Source organism: Trichoplusia ni, chromosome 11 (genome assembly GCF_003590095.1).
Source record: "Trichoplusia ni isolate ovarian cell line Hi5 chromosome 11, tn1, whole genome shotgun sequence".
NCBI classification, from domain to species: Eukaryota; Metazoa; Arthropoda; class Insecta; order Lepidoptera; family Noctuidae; genus Trichoplusia; species Trichoplusia ni.
Genome location: NC_039488.1, coordinates 4,681,967 through 4,705,423, shown reverse-complemented (window position 1 = coordinate 4,705,423; position 23,457 = coordinate 4,681,967). Strand labels below are relative to the sequence as shown.

Genomic DNA, 23,457 nt, shown 5'->3' with positions numbered 1-23,457 from the left:
ATGTGTTTTGTTTTATTTTCAGCCATGCTTGTGTGGTATTGCTAGTTTTAAAATTTAAAAAAATATTATATATTATATTATATTATATAAATATATTTTAAAAAAGCTATGTAGGGCATGACAAAAATCGTTTTGACATGTGACTGAAAGAGCCTTGTTTAGGTACCTCTGACATATATATCCATCTGGATTTTTTGCTTTTGCACCATCACATTCCTACACAGAAATGAATCCATATACCATAACAATCAAAAAACGTTTGTCATAATTTTTGCTAAACAATAAATAATTAAATAATCAAAAAACCTTCAAGTCAAAAGTGCAGTCCTAAAGAACTATGTATGTAGTCGTCAGTCTACTTCTTTTAATTTCTATCACTTACAGTCAATGTTCTTGTCTTCTTTTTCGCACGCTTCGAGAGTCTTGAATAAATATTATAATAGATTTATGATCCCACGTGTATAAACTTAAGGACGAAGCATTACATTACATTACATTTGGTAACTGGTGTCTTTTTCGAAAAGAGCATGCTCTGTTAAATATAGCTCCTCATTTTTCGAATTGCATTGAAATACTCGGCTATGTTTTTTTTTCGGTAACACGTTTTAAGCTTCACCCATTTAAATAGTAGGCAGGTTAAGCGTGTAGTAAGCGCAGGTTTCCTGTATACGTTTCCGACGAGAAATAAAATAAAACACAATAAAAATCTACGTTTAATGTTTAAATGCATTTATTGTAAACGAGTAACATACAATACGATCCATTTTCTGATAATTTTACACTTTGAAAATATATAACACCCAATAAAGACAATTTATCACATCATATCAATAATGTTTTAACTCCATGTAGTCTCTATTTTCTCCTACCTGATCATTACTTCATTGAGTGACATAGAGCTTAAAAAGACAAATAAGCTTGTAGCCATTTAAATACAGTATAATACGGCCTATCAATTAGGTACAACAATGATAACGCACATAATAGAGCAAAATGGAAGCTTTAATTTTTACCTTGGAAGTGGGCAAGTAGTTTTTTTTTTATTTGATGCTCTGTTCTTAATTGAGCATTATTGGTTATCAATACGTTCTTGTGACGTATACGTCATTTCGATATCTTCGGTGTTGCGTGGTGTCTTCACCGGGGTGACCAGGAGAGAGGTGGGCACGGAGTCTTGTCCCGGTTCCACGGAAGCAGTCACCAGCTCTGTGGTAACAGTTGGCTCTGAGCGCAATGACGAGTTGTCTCGTTTACTTGGAGAACTTTGGTTGGAGCGCTGGTGATATTTCGGTGACTTCAGCAAGTGAGGGATTACTTTCTAAAAAAGATAAAATTAATAAATTCTTAAAACCACTACAAGAATGCCAGAAAGAATAAAAGGAGTTGCTTAACCAAACACAAGCCGCTCCAGTAACCCAAATTATTTTGCACCAAATAAGTATACTATACTGTCTATACCTGTTGTGGATCCCTTGCGAGGCAGACATCAGTTCGCTTGACAACAAAGTCGGGAGCAGTGAGGCAGCGCGCGAGCAGCAGGGCGGCGGCGCAGGCCCAGCTGGCCAGCACGCCTGCGCATGTGGCACGGGTCGCCACCACGCGCCCGCCGAATGTCCACGTCGAGTTCCATCCCAGCTCAAGTAATGGGCCCACAGAGGAACATCTACACAAGTAGAAATGCGTTAAACTATAGCTACAGTATTTATTTATGGAAAAAACAAATTATTTTTTTCGAACACACTTGTATACATTTTTTTCACAAAGGCAGAAACTTTCAGACAATCTGATTGAATTTATTAAGATGCACAGTTGCTCTCATATATTCCTTAATGCTTTTAGCGAATGGTCATAAAACCCTTACTTGAGAAACTGCTTTACATCGAAATTCATGAAACTTACGTAGTAGAATTCGTGACGTCAGAGAAGGCAGCACAAAACGCGTGCAGGCCTCCGTTGGTGAGCGTGAAGCTGTGTCCTGTGAGGCCCACCATCACCAGTGCGAACAGTAGCGCTGGAGCCAGGATGCGCCAGGGTTGATGAAGACTTGAATGACAATAATATTACAAACATGAATGTGGTAGGCGCAGCGCTATTCAAACAACCAGTGAATTTCACTGATAGAGTATCGATCTCTATTTTAGATCACTGCAGGTTATAGATTCTACCTTCTTAGGCTTTCAGTCTAACGAATAGTAGCTAAGTGTGTATTATAAGGAGGGACTGCCTTTATGACCTCCTTAACCCAGGTGCCCAAACAACACAACAACCCTCGGCATGATTGGTTTATTTAAGTTTTAAGTGTTGGTGGCCGACAAATGATAAACTTACTGATATTTCAAAGACTAAACAATCTTTTTTACTGGTGACTCCAGACTTATCTTAATGAGCACCCTAATTAATTAATGCCATCGTTCACAAGAAGTTTAAAATATTTCACATTGTAACCTCTTTGGAATATCGCCAACTAGTGCAGTCCTGTACAAGTATTTGTTTTGTTAATTAATTAGTTTTCGTCTGAAGAATTTTATTAAATGACGTCTGCTTTAGTCATTTCCTCCTAAAAGAACCGTTTATGAATAGTTTAAAAATTTTAATTGCTGGCCGAATAGTAGAAACGCAAAACATTTTTAGTAGTTCCGGACATTGTTGTTGTTTAGTTGGTATTTCTGTGTTCTATCTAATTTAAACAAACATTTGGGATAGGTCCATGCAAGAGGCGAGCGTAAACAAACTTAGAATGGTTTATCAGTGGGAAATACAGAGGTAAAGACATATTGAATTTTGACTTGACATTTTGGCTGTTTACCCGGCTCTGGCGCGTCCTCCCCGCGGACACATGGTGAACATAGTCAGCCACACTGCTGAGAACACCGTTGACAACAGGGGCATGTACTCCGCGAACTGACAGTCACTGTTCGCTTCGAACAGGGTCCGGGACGTGTCCAGTGCTAAGCGATGCGTTTTATTTCCTGAAATCAGTACATTTGGCAATTAGAATATGGAAGAAATATTGCGAAGCTTTAGGTTATGGAGTTTGCCACTTTACTTCACTAAGCGGCTTCCACAGAGGAGTTATATTTTCGTGGAAGCCAGTGGGCTACTAACCAGCTGCTAGCAGTATCTCTTCTTCACTACAGATAATACAAACTTCGTGGATCACTACGCCATCACGCCACGGTCTTCATTTACTTTCTTAAGATGATTCCTAGATAATTTTTAATACTGGTCAAAAGCAACTCTGTTTTTTTTAACTTCATGCAAAATGTTGTTATTCTTGATTCCAAATTCAAATTCAAACAAGGTTTTAGCAATGAATCAAAATGTTAGCAAATTTTGCCTACGGTTAGTTAATATTAGAAATTTGGTTTTTGAAAACAAACAAAATAAAATACTTAGTTCCTCTAATTACGTTTTGGTCTTTTCGAATATATGGTTATTGAGAAGAAAGTTATCCGAGGTTCACTGTGTTGATATTTTGTAGGGCCTGAACAAAAAAAATCCTACTTAGGTAAGAGATTAAAGTTACAAAGAAATAAAAGCAACGAAGTTACTTCTTTGGTACTTTCTATGATAAAACAGACTTAAATATCGTTTCTCCATAAATTAAAAAAAAAGAAAATACAATTTTGATAAAAAAAGACTTGTTGTTGCACAATAGCAAACACATTTTCAATACAACGTCCGCGGATTTAATTCTATTGTTTCAAGACGAGTTCTGTGGATTTTACTGCCGAGACATGGACCAGAACGATAAAACTTCTTTGTGTATAATAACATGCTGCAGTCACATGGTGTCTTAATTAACCATTCAATTTCCAATAAAGTTAAACGGTGCATCAAATTAATATCGTAAGACTAATGCTTATAAATATGATCTGATCCATACTTCTTTTTTTTTAATTAGCGTCTATGATCCCACTTTCTAGGCAATGGTATCCCTCCTCTGCTTTAAAACTTCTCTATCTTGCAGTTTCTAGACCGCGTTCGCGGTTTCTGACAACATCGTCATCTTTTCTCGGGATAACCAAAAGTAAATTTATTTAGAATAGCTATAACCTTACTTAAAATCATTACCAAAAGTAAACTTATAGCTAAATTAAAAAAAATCTTTAATTAGATTTTTTTCATTATTGTATGTACTCCATAATTTAATATAAGGACAGTATCATCTCAGAAGAATAACTATCTTAAAGTATAAATTTTCAACTATAATGTGTTGAAGTCAAAGTATCATCGAACTTACCAAATACAGTCAATGAGACATTCCCATCCGTCGCCGTCTCATTATAATCCAGGGTTACGTTATCATTAGCCTCCCTCTTCTCCTTAACACTCTCTTGTTCATTCCCATTCCTCTCCACATCAGCTTGAGCATCATCAGTCACGTTCCTATTCACCTCCAGAACTCCATATTGCATTTCAGAAGCTTCAATCAGTTCGACTGTATGGAATTCGAGTTCTCTCGGAAATAACAAGCAGTTGTGGTTGACCAGCTCCATGGCTTGTTGTAAGAATACATAGTTCGCGATGCCAAACACGGCCGCGAATACGTATAGTATTAAATGGCATGCTGAAAAGGACAAATGAAACTTGAAATTAAAGTGCACGGAATCTAAATATGTTAAGGTATTGTTAGGTATGCTGTTCAAAGATCCCACATAGACCTAGAAGTCGGGAGCCGTTTGAATGTTTCAATCGGAAAAATAGTGTGCTATTTCAGTGACAATCTGTTTAGTTTGAAAAAGTTATTTACAGTTAAGTATGGTTGGGTGTAAAAGGTTCAAGTAAGCTTAATCTATAGAGACTAGAAATTGATCATTTTGGCAAAAATAGCAGAAAAAGTTATATTTTGAGTAAACCGTTGCATCATTTAATAATGAAAAAGATTTAAGTAAGTAAAAATAATACTTTTCATTTTCTATCAAAAATTGTAAATACCCCTACCTACTATGCCATATACAAAATGTTTTTGAAGCAAGGTTGACAAAAGATAACAAACTTATGTAGTATTTAAAATTCAAAAGGTGTGGCTGTATGGTGTGAGGTCATAGTGACAGACCAAACGATAATCAGTGAGTACATACTTGACGCACTCGTGTGCTGGTTCGTTGACTTTCTGATTAGTCCGATTTTGAGCACAATAACTACAATAATACGTATCCTATAGAGGCTTTGTCCTTATTCCGTCATTGAGTCTAGTCAGTAGTTGTCTAGTCTGCCGAATCGTCCTTGATTCTAGGACAGCTAGCTTCGACTGGGATAGACTTTTTGGGATTCCTCAGTTTTATAACGGCTGCAAATCCGTCCGTTTACTTTTATCCTGCACTAAATAGATCAGCTACATTAAGTCATACCTTTCCACACACTAAGGCTTTTGGAAGAAGTCTCCTCCAAATCGAAGTAGTCGTACAGAAGGATCGTCATGATATCTTCACTCCATCGTCAAATATGATCTGAAAAATTTAGAAGAAATTTATTAAAATTAGATAAACAGGATAGGAGCTCGCGTCGAACAATTAAGGTCCCTATGCGAATTCTGTGTCACATATATAAATTACTTAGCTTAAAAAACTTTGGTCCAAAGTCCTGCAAAGTTGATCAGCCACAATTAAATTGCAATGGATTTGTGTAGTGCAACTTGGGGGAGGCCTATGTCCAGCTGTGGAACTTGATAGGCTGAGTTGATTGATTGATTGATGTTGGATTTAATATCAGATACCAAAAAAAATATAAGGTATGCTGTATACTAGCTTGTCTTATACGACTGCCAGACGAATATAGTTCAATTTAAAAAAAAAGGCCCTTATAAATCCATGTGTACTTGTGTGCCTATAGGTAAATACAAGGACGGCACAAGCTAATTTGTTAATTATGTTTATGTAGTTCGGCAATTTATCAGAACCGATACAGGTCAATTAGTTTATTGGATTCGTGAGTCCCTGAGCTGTATAATTTATTACCAAAATAAATTAATACGTATCATAAAGTAACAAACTACCGAAATAACTTACTGGAACAAGGACGAACTCATTTATTTACTTTGTACACACTTCATTGCAAATACATATAAAAATATTTGATACAACAACGTGATGATTGTTTCAGGGTATTGTGACATACCCAAAATAACATTGACTGGCCTGTTGGTCTACTGGTTAGTACAGACCGATTCGATTCCCAGCCACGACAAATGTTTGTGGGTTGAACACGATCATGTGTGTGGGTGTAAGTAATTAATCTTTAATATGTATATATTGAGCAATATAAGGATGTTTATCAATTGTTTAGTTTTGTACTACTTTGAGGCTAAATAGCGTTGTGTGAGGGTTGCGGATTCTTTTTTTGTTTTATCGAAGCTTTTACAGGAAAGTAAAATTTATTTGCTTTTGAAAACTGATTGTCTTGTCAGTGGTCATAGGCAAGTAAACTGTTGGAGTTAAATCAATTGAGCATTTATCAGATGACCGAAATACTTTTATAGTGTAAGATCCAAGGGCGCGGAAGGACGGCGTTGTGTCGTCACAGGGCAATAATAAACAGAAATAGTTACAGGAAATAACAGCTAACCAACAACATTTATATTATTATTAGTCAAATTATAAAACGAATACTATGTGCTATTGAGAAACATAAAATCATGGGTAATGTTTGTAGTCACGGCAAAGCAAAAAAAGCAAAGCAAAGCAAAGCAAATTAAGTAAATGTTAAAGTAATTTTCCTTTTGCTAAATTATCATTTTGTCAAATAAACTATTTCCTAGACCGGCTTCTGCTTAAACTACTCTACGATGCTTCGTCAGTTTATATTTTTATTCTTATGGAAGCATAGAACACCAGGCGAAAGTCGTTTGTTTTTTATCCTAAAGAAAGAAATCCCTTTCTGTTTAAAAGGATTAAAACCTCATTTTAATTCTTCATTTTCTGGTTAGTTCGTTACTTCTAATTAGCTTATTATAATTATTGAATAGGAGCGTCCGAGACATTTAGCGTAATTAATATGTTTACTTATAGTTTTCCATGTCCGTTGTTAAATATAAACACGTTGTGAGTAACTGTTGAAACGTATTGGTCCCCAGGTAAATACATGGCTGGAAATGTCAAATTCTAATTAATTAGCGTAAGGCCTGATTCGCACGGGAGCTTTTTAATGGGCGTTAAAAAAGCGTTCAAATTCGCGTTAAAAAAGCTCCCGTGCGAATCATGCCTTATGGGCTGATATTAATATAATTCAAGCCAAAATATAACATTCTAAGAAACGTAGTTTACTTATTTATAGTAATAAAAAATTAGACAGCATCCGAAAACATAAAATTTTCCTTTAGTTCAAGCAACACAAACATCGCATTTTATTGATCTTATAAAGTTATATAAAGTAAGAAAGGGCCTCTTAAACCATGGTAAAAAGAGCTCCTACAAAAGCTCAGTAACTTGAAGGCAGTTGTTTTGTTATAATTCTCGATTCGCCGCCTTGGTTCAATAATCGCGAGGTCACCTACATCGGATGTAGTGGATTTCGTTACTATGGTACTCCTGACGCAGTGAACGTTAATAACAACTCTATATTTAAGAATCACACGACGTAGATTGTGTTTAAGTTAAACCACACCCACGCAAGCCACTGAGAGACCGTATTTAAAAGTTTGAAGAAAGAGATAAAAGAAGGACATTTAAGAGTTTATCATTAGGTTTCGCATTAGTTGGTTATGTACTTATTAAATTAATAATTGGGCTTTTAGTTCAAGACAGTGAAGTGGTTCAACACTAGCAAGTTCCATGTTCCATGGAGTGGGTCTTTGCATTCTTTACGCAAGGTTTGACTGCTTCTTAAAAAGCATAGTTTTTAGTCATTGTGGACATATGCATTCAAAAATGTACACATAACGTGTAAAAAGAAGGACGTGGAAAATGGGACGGGCCTGTTGGTCTAGTGGTTAGTGACCCTGACTGCTATACCGTAGGTCGTGGGTTCGATTCCCACCCATGACAAATATTTGTGTGATGGGCACGATCATTTGTTCTAGTGTCTGGGTGTAATTTATCTACAATGTGTATGTATTTAGAACTATATAAGTAAGTTTATCAGTTGACTGGTTACCATAACACAAGCTCTGCTTAGCTTGGGATCAGATAACCGTGTGTGAGTTGTCCCAGGATATATTATATTATACATATTATTATATGAAATGCTAACTGCTCAATATCGTTTTAAATAATGGTGTACACATTAGAAAAGTGTGAACCCTTCCATCCTACAAGTAGGTCCATCCTGGCGTTCGTTAGAACCCTGCCTATTCCCCTGCGGGAAAAAAATGCGTGACTCTAGGAAAATGGTGATCAACTCATTACTATAACTCAAACACAATAGTTGGTGTTAATATTGAATGATTTCCCACGAGGTGACTCAAATGAAATGTAGGTGAGAACAAACATGCATCATGTAATCCAAGGCCGGTTTATTACATTTGTTATTATTAGTTTTAGTGATGGAGCTGTGTTGACTGCTGTTTGTATGTACTCGATTGAGTCTAGGTCAACGCACATGTATTAAAAGGTAGAGATACTTCGACACTTTGCGCGATATTGATAGTTCCAAGCCAATAGGCTAAAGAAAATCAAATTTGTAAAAAATACTGATGGCCGATCAAGCGTCTGCGAAAATTTAAGCTATATTGTGGCCTGTTGGCAGCTGGACGGAATGACAGCGGAATATAGAATACGGTTCCATTTTTTATCTTTGATATGGACAGTCTGCTAAAGGAACCATTTTCAGGATTACCATTGCTGAAATGTTAACGTGATCACTAAAATAAGATTTAGTTTAATAAAATAAAGTAAAAAAAATAGAAAATTATGTTGCATTTTACATGTTCACTACATTTTTAGTGTTGTGTAAAACTACATTAAGCGAAGCTAACAACACCATTACCTATGTATTATCTACATTTAATAACAGAGTTTCTTGTGCAAACTATTCCATGGAAACACAAATAATTAATGAGGTCGATGACTTTTTCACGCTTCAAATTTGTACTCAACGGTCCATTTTTGTACTTGCTACGTCCTCTAAAGTACCCAAAATCCAGAAGTCAGCCAAAGAAATCAGCAATTTTAAGTCTACGTATACCACACCCATTTTTTTCCTTTTTATAATTCCTCTTCTTCTCGGAGAATAGTTCTCATAACGTAACGTGATATTTTTGACCAGTGACCTATCACTAACCAGTTATCCAACGTCTTGCATATAGTCGGTACATAGCGTTCGATCACCGTACATCAACAGCAGGTATTAAACATGAATATTTATGATCTTATTCATAGCTATGTACATTTTCGTCTATGTGTGAATTATGACATCATCGGACGGATATTAATTATCCGAACAGTATGGCAATAGGACATGAAGACATTATCGGTTATCCGGAAGATTTAATTCATTTTAACGACCTGCTATAATTTCTTAACTTGATGATTTGTCTTTGATCTAAATGGGTTTCTTTTCTATGGGGCAAGCCTGCCATACATGCAAGACATTGCGACTCTGTAAGCCAGGATCAACAGTAAATAACCATCAGCACTTAAGCTCGGTGTGTCCCAGGGAAAACAGCAACGAAATTAATGAATACTGAAAAGTGATATTTAAATAGAAGGAGTAGAAAAAAATGTATTGATAACGTTATCACATTAATATGCAGCATATTTGCCAATACAAAAGCTTTTTGACCAACAATTGTCCTTAGTCCTAAACCGAGAAAAAACAGGATCAGCTAGTAACTTGCTAAATATCAATAGGAGGAGATACAATCCTTGTTGCATTTTCGGGGTGATAATAAATAAATTTGTTATGATCAGGTAAGCAGCTGTTTAGAAAAAGGTCAGACTTGATAACTACGAATTCTTGCGGATTGCAAGAACAATTTGTTAGTACAATGTATTTCTCATGTAATAAGTAGGTAGAAATGTCCATGAAAACAATCTTCTGGTCATAAGAATAGTGGTGACTAAACCGGCCAGTAAAAGTGCACACAAAAATATACCCATTCGGTTTGATGACGCCAGTCAACCAGAACGATTCACGGTCAACGGAGTACAACCATTCTCATGCGTTGCGTTCAGAAATACATTCCATTAGCGTTTCGAATATGACGCCGTGACTGACAGCAGACAGATTGCATTGCAGTCTGCACCTATCTTCTAAGTTGATTTCAGAATTTAGATGAGAAAGCTTTGAAATGATTCTCTCAAATAAAAAGCAAGCAAGAAGAATAATGATGTTTTTGGGTATCTAAGATAAAAATTAAATACTAAGCTTTAGAAAAACTATGACTTAAATCCGTAAATCAACCTAGGTACCTGTGCAATTGAAGAGGTTGTATAGCTTTCAGGCTACTTTCCCATTCCGATAGAAAACACCATCAAATCACGGAATGACATTTGCAAAAAAAAACAACAATGTAGATTCAAATAAAGAACATTGTAATCTCGTCTCGTAATCTTATTATGGGCATGACGTAACGGTCTCATTCGATATTCTGTTTTTACGAACCACCTTGTGTTGTGCGCAGGAGCACGTTTTATACTTTATTTATTAATATTATTTAACAGTTAACTATCAGTAGTTTAATGTAGTACAGGCACGATTATTGAAGTACTTCGCCGTAGCTGCTACAGCCAGATAAGATTAAATGTGTTGTAGCTTGATAGCACAGTTAAAAACATTTAAAAAGTAGAACTGCAAAATGTATGCGATGTTACATTGATATCTACTGTGTCTTGTTGGATTGAGGTCAAATGGATTATAAACGGAGCAGAAATTAATGTACTAACTATTAAGGGCTTTCAGAAATTGAAAAAAATGCTTATAAACAAATCTTGCATCCATTGTTTGACGCAGTTTGAAAACAATCAACATATTTCAGGAGGAAACCCTACACGTATAATTCAATCGGCCTCATTTATATGGCATAGCGTATTTTGTAGGAATAAAGCAAATGAGACATTGCTTTGTTTTTATCCTTATTCGCGTCACTACTGCGTTAAGTTAAATTGGAAATACTGGGATTTAAATAATAATTAAAAAATGCGATCCGAAACGTTTGAAAATAATTATTGTATGCTCAGTGCGGAGAATTAGGTACGGTTTGTTTGTTATTATTTTGCTGGATTTGAAATTTATTTGTACCATTTTGAGAGTACCAACGACTGTAAGCTATATTAATTTTATGAACTTACTTTTGATACTGAAGTTTGAAAGATTTTTCAATAAATAAATGATGCCACAAAAGGAAAATCAAATGTAGTGAAAAATATTCGGTAATTGGTACACCTAAGTACAATTCTGCGACAAATAAACATATAAGTCCCTATAGCTTTTTCGGAACAGGGCGTAATAGACAGCTGTAATGCATTAAGGATGAAAATAAATAGGCATACCGGCCTTTAAATTCAAACCTCCTTTAGCCAATCGATACCAATGCTACAAGATGAGCCTTAATAACATTACGTCAGGCTTTCGGATGCGACACGCCGGAGCCAGCCCCGAGGTCAAGGATAACACAAGGACCAACAGACATTTTGGACTTCTTAATTTTCAAGGAAAAATTAAAGCGGGAATGTGGAAAAAATGGTGTCGATGACTAATAAATACATTTTTCCTTTTGTTGTGTTTGTCGTTTTAATATATTATTGTTACGTATAAAATATGTACAAAAAAGCTGATTGAATAATTGGCTTAAAATTAAGGTACAATTTTCCAATTTTTTCTAATTATTTGTTTTAAGAACTACATTGGTTTTTCATCATTTACAGTTCTCTCATTTATTTAATTATAAAGTGTTGTTCAGTTTTCTCATACCCACTTAAAAAAATGATTATTACAAAAGCGATCCTACCTTATCAGCATTAAAATCCGTTCGGAGAAATTTCAACTATGCTGTTACCGAACCATTCACATTTTCATTGATAAAAATATTTTACAGTAGAAAATATATAATATAAAACTTTGTAGGAGCGAACACAATCACACGGTAATCTACCACGCATGCCGCGGTGACTGGCTTCACCAGACCAATTCTAGTAGAATTCTATGAGATAAGCCACTTTGGATCTGAAACAAGTGGCGCGCAGCCTGAAAAGGGACAACACGAAAACATACACGCTTCGACGTATATGTAAGAGAGACGGATGTATGTGATGGACTCCGACTGCAACCGCGAAGAGTTTGACAGCTTTGTTTACGTGACGTAACCGCATGATGTCATGGCAACGCCGTCCGCCGTCCATTTGGTATTTGATCTCGGTTTTAGCGGGTGTTTTGTTTTATACAAGGATACTGAAATAGCTCACAGTTTACAAATAAGATTTTAATGTTCGCGTTAAATAGCCGTTAACTGTTAAGTAGCAGCCCGTTAACACCACGCAAATTCCTAGCATTTTACTGGATTATTAAATCCGATTGCCGATCCTGTACGACCAAACAAATAAACACAATAAAAGCCTTTTAAGATTTTTATTTGGAACCTGAAATTATTCTGAACTCTCTCTTTTTTCTCCTAAAAATATTTATACTTATTCCATTTGAAGTTATTCGACCGTTCAATTCGTATTTCGGCGTTAAACAAAACGTCGCCGTCGGAGAGTCGCATTGCGCCATTCGGATGCTGGGCATTGCACTGTTGGTTGCTAGGATACCAAAGTAAACTACTGAACTGAACTGCTTTTGTAACTACCTTTTTACTTGCTTGTACCTAAAATGTAAAACGAAAATCGCTTACTGAGGCTCCGCTGTCTGTCACCTGGCAGTATCTAGAATGTTGTTATTTTTACAGATACTGTATTTCTGCTGCCGCAATAACAACAAATTCAGATTAAAAGGTACGAGGTTAAGCAACGTTGTTGCAGTCGTACATTTGTTGGTGGGTGACAAATAAATTTCAGAATAGGTACCCAAAATTCGTCACCCACTCGGTTTGTTCATCTTCAGGCAATTTGTATGGAACCCTTTGTCGCGAGTCCGACTCGCCGTTCTGAATTCTTCATTTTCACGCTGATTATATTTTCACCCGTCTCTTTGTCGAATTTTCAATCAAAACTTGCAAGTTAAATTAACTCGCATTAGGGGAAGTTATATTGAGTATATACCTAAATATGTGTAAAACGAAATGAAAGTAAAAGATCACATCGAACTTCAGTTTATTGTAAAAAACATTAATACAAAGTTGGACCCAAAGAATGCGTGGGTAGCTATCTAAACACCTATGTTACTAGCTACATGAGGCGCGTTCCATGAGCCTGAGGGTCTACCACCACTTGCAAAAACAAGACTATCTATTGCTATTGAAGAAAAGAGAGCGCACTATACAAAGTAGAGTAGCATCTCGCTTTTACAATTGCAACAATCTTACTTTTAAAGGTGGTGGAAGGTTCCAGAACATTTATCAACATTTAACATGAACGTTCCAGCTTCGTCTATCCTTTATACCTATTTAGTCTCCTCGCTAGCAAAGTTAACACTTGGAACAGTTGGAACCCGTACAGCAATAAGCGACAACAATTAAACAATACATCATAAGGTTATTGCCAATCATTCCACCATCAATTAAAGCTGCTCAGTTATAGAAGACAACAGCCTTATTTTAATAGGTGGTCAGTCTCTCTAGCAAAGTGACATTTTTACCTACATCTCCATCAGCCTAGCCTTTTGCCAACTGTGCTGGAGTCGGCTTCCAGTCAAACCGGGCGCAGCTAAGTAACGGTGTTTTACAAGGAACAACGCCTATCAGACTCCCTTAGTAAGACCGGTTATCAAACTTTCTCGCTTCTAATTACCCGTAACGGCTGCCATAGATGAATGAATATTAGCCGGGACTACGAATTGAACTTTCTTTCCAAAACCCGGAAGAACTCGTTATATGGGGACCCATCCACGACCCGAAAACATTGAGCGTAGCCTCACCTGTGATGAATGAACTTCTACAGTCCTTAAAACATCAATGTTTATCGCGTCATTACGGAGATGCACATGGACATTCAGGCATTTTCTGTTGACGATTGTAGAAATGTCACTTTGATAGAGCTGCAGGTCTTCGGACGTTCTGAACGTGTCGTGAGTAGCTGCGCAGTACCTAAGCAATTTAAGAGAAAATTAATACTGCGCAGCCTGCCTACGTCAGAATGACCATTAATTTTGGCTTGCATTAAACATAATTAGTTTTTCTATTAATAAAAAAGCACATGACCTTCTATAGATCTGAAGATCTGAAATTGTCTAATAAAGATCGTGAAAAAATCGAAACTATTCGAAACTAAAATCGTTTTCCTTAATTTACTTAAATAATGCAACAACAGATGGGGACGATAACGATAGAATGCCTAAAGTAATGTTTTTGTAAATATTACAATACAATAATATTAATTCCACCACAACAGCGGTCTTATTATGACCGGCTACCTATTCGCTTACTATAATTATTTGCTTAATTCCTATTTTCTTAAATATCACCATTATAATCGAAACATCCTCCAGATCTAAATAGAAATGGTGATGTCTATACTTTCGTTTCTAGCAGTCTTATCCGAATGTTACCAGTCCATGATCAACAGAAGACATATGTCCTGACACATATTGGACACCTGTCAGAGGCAGCGAGGCATTTCCTCAAACAATCTGCATGGAAGAAGTGCGCGCACGGTGTGACGCGAGCTGACTTCATGGTGCCCAGACACACGGCGCACACGTCCTCCAGGGTCGCGAGTTCCTCCACCGTGGCTCGCCTGAACTTGGCCAAGGAACCCCGAGCCTCCTGCAGCTTGTTAAGGGCTTCCATCAGCCTGTGTCTTCCGTGAACAAAGACACACACATACATGAGGAGAGCGGCTAGTCTCCACCGCTCGTACCACACCAGCGCCGGCACTAAAGGCAGGGCTAATGCTGTGACGATCCCTCTCGCCCAAGCCCCGAAATACAGTGCTTCCATGCCTTCTAATCTTTCTAATTTTAAGGCAGCAAGTCCAATAGGCCACAGTTCCAGGAAAGTCCGTTCAGTAAGAAGGTAGTATGTACCAGTAATAGCTGTGTACAAGGCTGTGGGTTTGTAATGCTCCAATCCTTGTTCCAGTCCCAGAGCCAGGAGTACAAATGTTATGGTGACAATGAAAGTGACTGCTTTCGTCCACTCCAGAACAATTTTGGTGGCTGACATAGCGAGATGCTTGACGCGGGAATGGCGGGTGACATTGACGTAGGGAGACCAGTCCTCTTTAGTGCAGATCTCTCGCACGTAGCTGACTGAGTAGGTCACCACGTTGTAGAACATCAGGGAGTAGAGACTGGTGAGCCGGCCCTGAGATACAAACAGGCGGTCGCAGGCGGTAAACATCAGCAACTGGAAATACGAACAAAACATTTTGAAACATTCATTTGAATACACCTTAGTTGAATACATTTTAGTTATGTTTTTTTTTCTATTTTCCCGTGATGTTCCTCTATTATTGTTTAGACTTCTAGGTTCCTGTGTTCTACCGAATAAGTACCTAAGTATTCAGCACTTCGCCTACCTGTCCAATCATAGTTGAAAGATTGTTCATCTGCAAGAACAAATTCTCAGCGCGCTCAACCGGCGCGTACACAGCTTTCACCACGCCCATGACTTTAGCCACAGGCGCCCGCAGTTTCTTCGCCAATTCTGAAAATAATAATTTTCATTAAATTAAAGGCAATTTGCGGTCAAGCCCAAGACAAGGAAAATAATGTTTTTTTTGGATGTTTGTAAGTTTACTCATATCCTTCGATGTTTACAATTTATCCACAAAAAAAATGAAACTGAATGAATGAAATTTCTTTTCCGATCAATGCAGCGAAAAAATAGGTTCTCGGAGATTTTTATCCGCTTCTTGAACTATTCTATCCAGTTTTACTAATTGTGTTTAAGACAAATATTTGTCAAGTTTGCGTGGGTTGTCCATTGTCCAATACCCGTCACATCCTATTTGCTCACTTGACTGTCTCGGGAAAATTTCGCTCATTTGCATTTTTCCTTTAAGTATTCTTTATTTAATACTAATTTATAAAATATGGACCGATGATAGGAAACGGTGCCAAGAAATGTTTCTATTTTATTAGAGGTAAAAAAATAATGTTTTGTCTTGAAAGTGGGAATTTCTGGGGAGATGCTGTTTTTAATTGATTGAAAATTTTTTGATCAAAAATTGTCAAAGAAATTATTATTGCAGGAAAGCCAATGTGAACTGCGTAAATTTAAATTGTTTTTCCTTGAATTCTTGGTTATTCCAGTATGAATCTGTCCTCAGATCCAGTGGATAGAAACATGGGCAATATAAAAGGACCCCCATGGAACAATGGTGGTCAGTTCAGAACATCGCTTCATCTGGTACATCCACCTTCTTCCAAATAATCTGGTAAGTACAGCATCATCAAACTTTATAATAAATAACTATCTACAAATTGTAAATTATTACCAGTTCGATGTATGTATACTGATCTACACATTATCTACCTGAATATTCTTGGTAAAGGATCAATTACTGCATGTATCTTTTGAGAAAGCAAGAATTCTCGGAACTCATGATACCAGAACCAGACACCAGGGTGTGTCATTGGATTTTCATCAGGTCGTATTAAATAACTAAGATAACGTAAAAGAGGATAAATGCTAGTTTTACCGCATTAACCGACGGCGAAATCGCGTACACAAAATAAAAAGTCCAAAAAGTTTTACTTCATTGGCTCGGAGTCTACAGGCCATAAATAAATTAGAAATTGAACGTCACAACTTTCTTGCATTGATATCAATCATTGGCTGCAACACACATTGCAGCAAAAATATGCTTTTTCTATTGTTTGTAAACATCAAAACAAAACATTTCTATATCAACTACTTTGATATATGTATATTTTGTGGCACATGTGCAACACATACTATGTTCTTTACTCTGGTAAAATGGTGACTAATTCAGACAATTTTGAGTTTTAAACGAGAATTATGAAACCTCATTTCCTATGCGTCGACCGCCATCATAAAAATCGTTTTTGGCAAATCATAATAATCAATCAGAAATGCGATTATCGTTTAGATTAACTGAACAAAAATAATTAATTTGTACACGTACGACTATGTATTCTTGTAATGCACACCGCTTCCAAAACAAGTTTCGTATTTAAAATTCGAATAAATAAACATGTTGATGTTTATGTGGCGTTAGTTCAAATTCATTCTTTAAAAATTTCGAAGAAAAGTCGACAGGATTAGTTCTAAATTTGAAACGTTTTGTTATTATACGAATTCAAAACTCAATCTCATACACATGATTTAATTATCTTCCTGGATATAGGGACAAAGAAAACACTAAAATGACAGCTAACAATCACTCAAAAAGGTTGGACCTTATTTCAGTCATATAACTCTCTAAATACAAAGTACTTTGCCTCGTGTTCGCGTGATATAAACGAATCTTAGCAACAATATCTCACCCAGAAGGACTCTATTTGACTTTCTTTGGTGTGTTTAATTATTGTGGGGCGTCTGTACACAAGACGTAGAAAATACAAGTAAACGATGATGACGCACGTTCGCTGGACGATGGCCAGCTTCCGTCGACCCATTCAGCTTTTCTCGACAATGACCTGACTTTCCAACATAAATATAAACTCAAGACTACAACAATAACACTACAAAGTCTGCTCGATCAACAATATTATCATTGAGATAAATTATGACTTCCATCCGAATTTAAACTAACGATCAGCTATCGTTATTGTGACTGACTAAAATTTGAGTAAACAAAACTATAAAATATGTCTTTATGATTTCATGGTATTGACGCTCTACATCTATTCTCTTCTATCATAACATTAAAAAATAAAGTACGATACTTAATTAAAAATTCGCTAAGTTCATTAATTGATTTTCCAATCAGACAAGTGAATGTGACAATCTATTGGCCCGCAAGATTTTGGTACTTACTATGTAGAGATATGTTGCATCATACTTGTTTACTAAATATATTGACCGTCTAATGATTTTAGTTCTGGAATGTGGATTTGTCTGTACTGTCATTGACGCGTGTTAGGAACTTGGGCACATCGCGTGGGCGGAGCATAGGTCGGGAGATTGGCACACCCCGATGTTTATGCCAAAATAAATGCGTTACAGATTTGTGTTTACTTTACCTCTAGGCCTACAGACAGCTAATATTCAGGACATTCGACTCTAAACGATTAATTATACAGTTATTGCATTTGCAATGTTTATGCGCCTTTTTGTTTTGTTACTTTCATCTGCGTCTCGTTTATTTTTGGGCGGAGTCTCACGTGCGATGCATTTTTAAACCACACTATAAAATTGTGAGGAGACGGTTCGGGAAACATTCGGCGAACTCTCTTTGTTTTTCGTATAGAAGCAATGACTTATACTCCGCTTTCTCTACTATTTCAGACCAATTTTATACTGAACTTGGAGGCTATAGAGCCATTCCTAAATGGAAAAGAGTCACGTGTAGAGCGCTTTCGCTTTGAGAAATGTAAAAATATCTTGTGATGTTTTACCTTGAGCGAGTTTGACCACGGCAGGGTACCAGCTCGCTGGGTACTTGTAGTTGGCTGAGATGAGCACTGGGACTACGAGGCAGGTGTAGGCGGCCATGAGCCATGCTCCGCCGAGAGCCACCAGCAGGCCTCGAGGCGCCCAGTACGGGAGCAGCAGGACTAGGGATAAAAGCCACACTGTGGAAAGAAAATACGGAACATGTTAAAATAGGAGGGAAAATAAAAAAAAGCAGCCTGAATAATTTTTCTTTCTATTTTGTTTTTCTTTTCCGCCCTATGCGGTCTACCCAAAATATTTAACTAGAATCAGTACTTTGTGTCCTGATGATTGCTTTCAAAATATGCTCTTTAGCTCATCAATTTATTAGATTATTGCAAGGCATTCACGGAAAATTTCTAACTTAAAAAAAAACAAATATAAGACAAAAAAATACCGAAGTAAGAAATACTTTCGTATCGTAATAATCGAAGGTACTTAGACATCAGAATACCTAGATCATTAAACTACTCAGACAGGTATAATTGCCGTTGTTTTTAAAATAAAAGGATAAACGTTCATGTAGGCGGACAAAACCCCTTGAAAAAATGATAAAACTCGTAATCTTCTTATAAAGATCTCACACAAAAATGTACTTGAAATTAATGAGACTAAGCCGAAAACAAACATCGTAGAAAAACATGTTATGAAAACAAATTGTTACAAGCCAGTAAGTACCAGTGAACAATATTATTTTTCCCGTTCTAAAAATACGAAAATATTGACGCCATTGCAAAAAAGGCGTTTCGAAACATTTCTTGAAGAGCTTCGGAAGTTAGGCGTTCATAACGTTTTGCGTCAGAACACTTTGTCCGAGTTTGTTAAAACTCTGTATAGCAAGCTATGTGTAGGAAACACTCCAGGAATAACTTCGACTTCCATGAAAAACGTGCAAGAGGAAATAAAATTTTCCATTTGTATTTTGATCTCACGTTGCAGGTAATGTTTAGCTACACCATTTTATTTACAATCGGTACCCGTATATCGTGGTTGCTGAAAATCCAGCGAGGGATGTTATCTAATTATTAAATTAGAGATAATATTTACATTTGTTTTTTGAGCCATTCAAAGCTAACTTTTCGGTGAGCTTTATCAGTGCAGGCACTTAAGAATTGAAATGAAAACGAATTAGTATTTAATATTTTCAGTTTGTAAGTTTATTTTAATATTCCACAATCCAACCATTAAATTAATGAAAATATCAAGTATCGGAGTGACGCATGTGTCGGATGCACACCCCTTGCGGTCACCGAACGAGCGGTCATAAACACAGCACTCGGCGTCTCGGTCGTTGCACGATATTTAACGTATATTTATATAACATTAATTTATTGAGATATTTAATGATCGAATGCAAAGCTTTAGAGGATTTTTCTTTGAGTTTGAATAAAGAGTTTTTATACATTAAGTCTAGCAAAACCGGCGCCATCCGCGTCACCTTGCCCCATTTCTTACTTTTCTCGAACGATCGCGAAATCGTAAAATTGTGATATTCAAGTAATGTACCTATAATAAAATGTGGCTTGAATAAATAATGATTAGATTATTATAGATAATAAGTACGTACCTACCTAGATTTGCTATCAATGAGAGCTATTATTTAATTAATGTACCTCAATAAGATACTGAATTTGCTATAATTTGTGACCTTTCTTATTCATGAATAGTCATTTGGGATAACGAGCCAGACAAACAGATTGGCAGCACAAAATGTAAAAATAACTAGAAATTACGATCAATTTGCTTTGGTTCTGATTGATAGACAAACAGACGGTTTCGAAGAAAGACAAAATCATATCTAGTTCTAACACCGATTATACCGCCGACTGAGTTTGTTTACGTAGAAAATGAAAATTGTTCATATATTTTGATCACGTCACGTTTTCACCAGGTACTATACGAATGATCTAAAAAATGCTTTATAACTCTCTGATAACATTTTGTTATCATCATAGGAGCCAGCAGTCACCCTCTGATACAGGTCTGCACATTTTATGCTGTTTTTGTAATCACTCACTACTGGGTACAAGCCTCCCTTTTTTTCCTTTTGCTGTCACTCTTGTTGGTCCTAAGCATGTCCAGTAAAAATATCGAAAGTTGACTGCACGGATAACCGAGTGGTTGAGGTCACTACGGCAAATGACATCAATACAGATCGCGATGTGTCGTGGGTTCGATCCCCGCGTAGTTGTAGCGTCCTATTTGTGCGCTACGAATGCGTGTCCCGAGTTTCACATGCACAAAGACCCGTCTTTGTGCATCTGACTAGAATATTTGTGAAACCCCCCGCGACGCAACGATTAAAGTCTTAATTAAAGGGATAATAGAATGTTTATCGGTCGCGGCTGACTTCTCCGATCGCCATTTGCTACATTTCGTGGTCAAAACGTCAACGAATGAATAATAAATCGAATTTGCCCACTACGTATCAACAATAAACATCTGTAAACTGTTTACTATTAGTAGGTCAATGTTTTTGTTTGAGATCTAATTCTGTAACGTTATGCATCGCTGATACGACGAAAATATCCCAGACTAGACGCGTGTTGTATCGTCTAAGAAGCTAGATACACATTAGGTACACAACAAAAAAAAATGGTTCAAATGCTAAATATTTAACACTTTTGGTGTTAAAGTTATCATATAAAAAATAAATAAAACTTGTATAAAAAAATACATAAATATTTAAAGTTCGTATTGCCTTTTGTGAAGCGTCAACGTTAGAAAGAAATGATTTCGGTGCAGCCGCACTTCGTTTAATTCCGTTAGTCCTTTGTTTAAATATTATTACTACAACACACATTCATCATAATACGTAGGTATATTTACAGAGCTTTTGGACCTAGCTTCAAGATCGGATGAGGAAAAACATGATTTAAATTTGTACTATGTGACAGTTCTAGTTGCGCCAGTCCGTCCCTCGCACATTCACTCTCTATGTTAAATACTCGAGTTGATAATAAACAAATGACTCATGAAATAAACAAAAATACACATCAGTTATTTTTCGACATACACGTTGACTAAATTGTTGCTGTTGAGGTTTTGTGTCCCAGGAACAGCTTTGTATGGGCGATTTTAAAATTCGAACAGGCTTTAGAAACCCGAAAAATCTTGAATCACTTGACTTTGGTCTCTTTCTCTTTTGATGCGATTGATTCTTAGGATGTCCAAAGAATTAGCCAGGTTTTCGAAAAGTAAAAATTCGAATTCACAATGATAAAAAATATAAGAATTTTGCCGCCTTACTTTACTACGCATGATGATACTGAGATATATTATGATTATTTAAAATGATAAATAAATGTTAAAAAAGAAGAAACACTTAAGATATTTATTTACTCACCGATATTGCCAAGCTTATCCCCAGATTTGATCGTGTGAATCTTCGAGAAAGAGTCACTACGAATGCGGCCTCGCACACGCGAAATCATACCCATTTTAAACTTATTAAAATGTTTTGTAAATTGTCCAAACAAGCACAACTTTAAATCACCACTGTTTTATTAGAAATCAAAGTCCCACTGTCGATTATTTTCAGCGTAATATTATTTTAATCGTCTGAGTAGCTTCTGTATTCTTCGAAGTGTGTCACATGAATGCGCACTTAGTGCGCGGGCGCCGGACGTTAGGGCGGGCGGCGCACGCGCATACGTAGATCTACCAAGCGTCGCAACGACTCTCGAACACCGAAATACAGCGAAACATCCATTGATCTCTTTACCTATGCCAGGCCAACGCCCCGTGGTACATAAACAGTAATGTATAAAAACAAAAATATTTTCTCAAAGTTCATGATCTTAAATTGCATCTACGTCATACAGCATATTGCAATGACGTTTATATTTAATTTTAATTTTATGTCACTGACTTTTGAATTTATTGTAGTAAGTATTTGATATCAATATTGCCATCTTAAATTGTTGGATCGAGAAAAATATTATTGTTTTTAAAATTAAACCCTAAAGGCCTTAAACTACACTAGTCACTGTCCAAACATATTGTAATTACTTACTTATGATTTTTTGACAAAAAAACTGAAAAATAAGAATCACCTCAGAATAAATATTTCATAAATAGCCTCGTCAAATCAAAATTACACAAAAAAGTCATTGTTTATTAAGCCCTGTTCCTGTTATTTGAATCCAAGGTAACAAGGTGGAAACCTCTATACAAAACTACGTGAGGTTGGTCACGAAATCACGAAATAATATCTATTTAACGGAAACACGTGACCATCATATAATTTGAATCCAGAAATAGGTGGGAAGCACGTAGGTCGTTGCATTCCTACAGATTGAGAATAATTCACAAATAACTGCGTGATGAGATTTCGTACAAATAAAGGGTTGATGATAATAAGTCACACTCGTGACTCCTCTGTTGTTGGTCTGGTGTCAATGGGTGGCGGCAATCGCTTAATATGTCGTCGTTCCCCCCGTCGTGCCCCCTATATCACAAAAAAAAAGTTCATTATCATGAGCAAATGTATTTTAAATCTAATCATATTTTTTAAGGACTTTGAATATCCTTTTAAGGCGACAGGGCCCGCGACTCGAGCAGTTTTCGCGACGTCGTGCAAATATAAAAATCCCTACTATATAATATTATAAATGCGAAAGTAACTCTATCTGTCTGTATGGCTGTCTGTCTGTTACGCTTTCACGTCTAAACCACTGAACTGATTTTAATGAAATTTGGTACAGAGATGGAGTTGACCTTGAGAAAGAACATAGGATAGTTTTTATCCCGGACTTTTGAGGAGTTCTCTTGGAAACGCGATATAACCGACCTCGACGCCGGCGAAGCCGCGGGCGAAAAGCTAGTATGATAATAAAGTAAAAAAAAGGTTGTGATCAAAA

At 36.5% G+C, this 23,457-nt stretch overlaps 2 protein-coding genes across 3 annotated transcripts; both read right to left on the bottom strand.

The window, feature by feature from the left end:
* Nucleotides 1-707: 707 nt before the first annotated feature.
* Nucleotides 708-12,293, bottom strand: LOC113498535. Of its 2 annotated transcripts, none has more exons than XM_026878567.1 (7): nt 11,888-12,293; nt 5,355-5,453; nt 4,244-4,570; nt 2,807-2,969; nt 1,900-2,043; nt 1,459-1,663; nt 708-1,318 (listed from the first exon to the last, which is right to left on the bottom strand). In XM_026878567.1, the coding sequence occupies exons 2-7, from the start codon at nt 5,422-5,424 to the stop codon at nt 1,070-1,072; spliced, it is 1,158 nt and encodes a 385-aa protein (XP_026734368.1). In that variant the 5' UTR covers nt 5,425-5,453; nt 11,888-12,293; the 3' UTR covers nt 708-1,069. The 2 variants fall into 2 exon arrangements, with proteins under 2 accessions (XP_026734368.1, XP_026734369.1); XM_026878568.1 differs by lacking the exon at nt 11,888-12,293 and adding an exon at nt 10,350-10,436.
* An 877-nt stretch (nt 12,294-13,170) lies between these two features.
* Nucleotides 13,171-22,211, bottom strand: LOC113498738. Its single transcript, XM_026878875.1, has 4 exons — nt 21,942-22,211; nt 18,559-18,735; nt 15,552-15,679; nt 13,171-15,379 (listed from the first exon to the last, which is right to left on the bottom strand). Exons 1-4 carry the CDS (start codon nt 22,033-22,035, stop codon nt 14,591-14,593), a joined length of 1,188 nt encoding a protein of 395 aa, XP_026734676.1. The 5' UTR covers nt 22,036-22,211; the 3' UTR covers nt 13,171-14,590.
* Nucleotides 22,212-23,457: the final 1,246 nt, after the last annotated feature.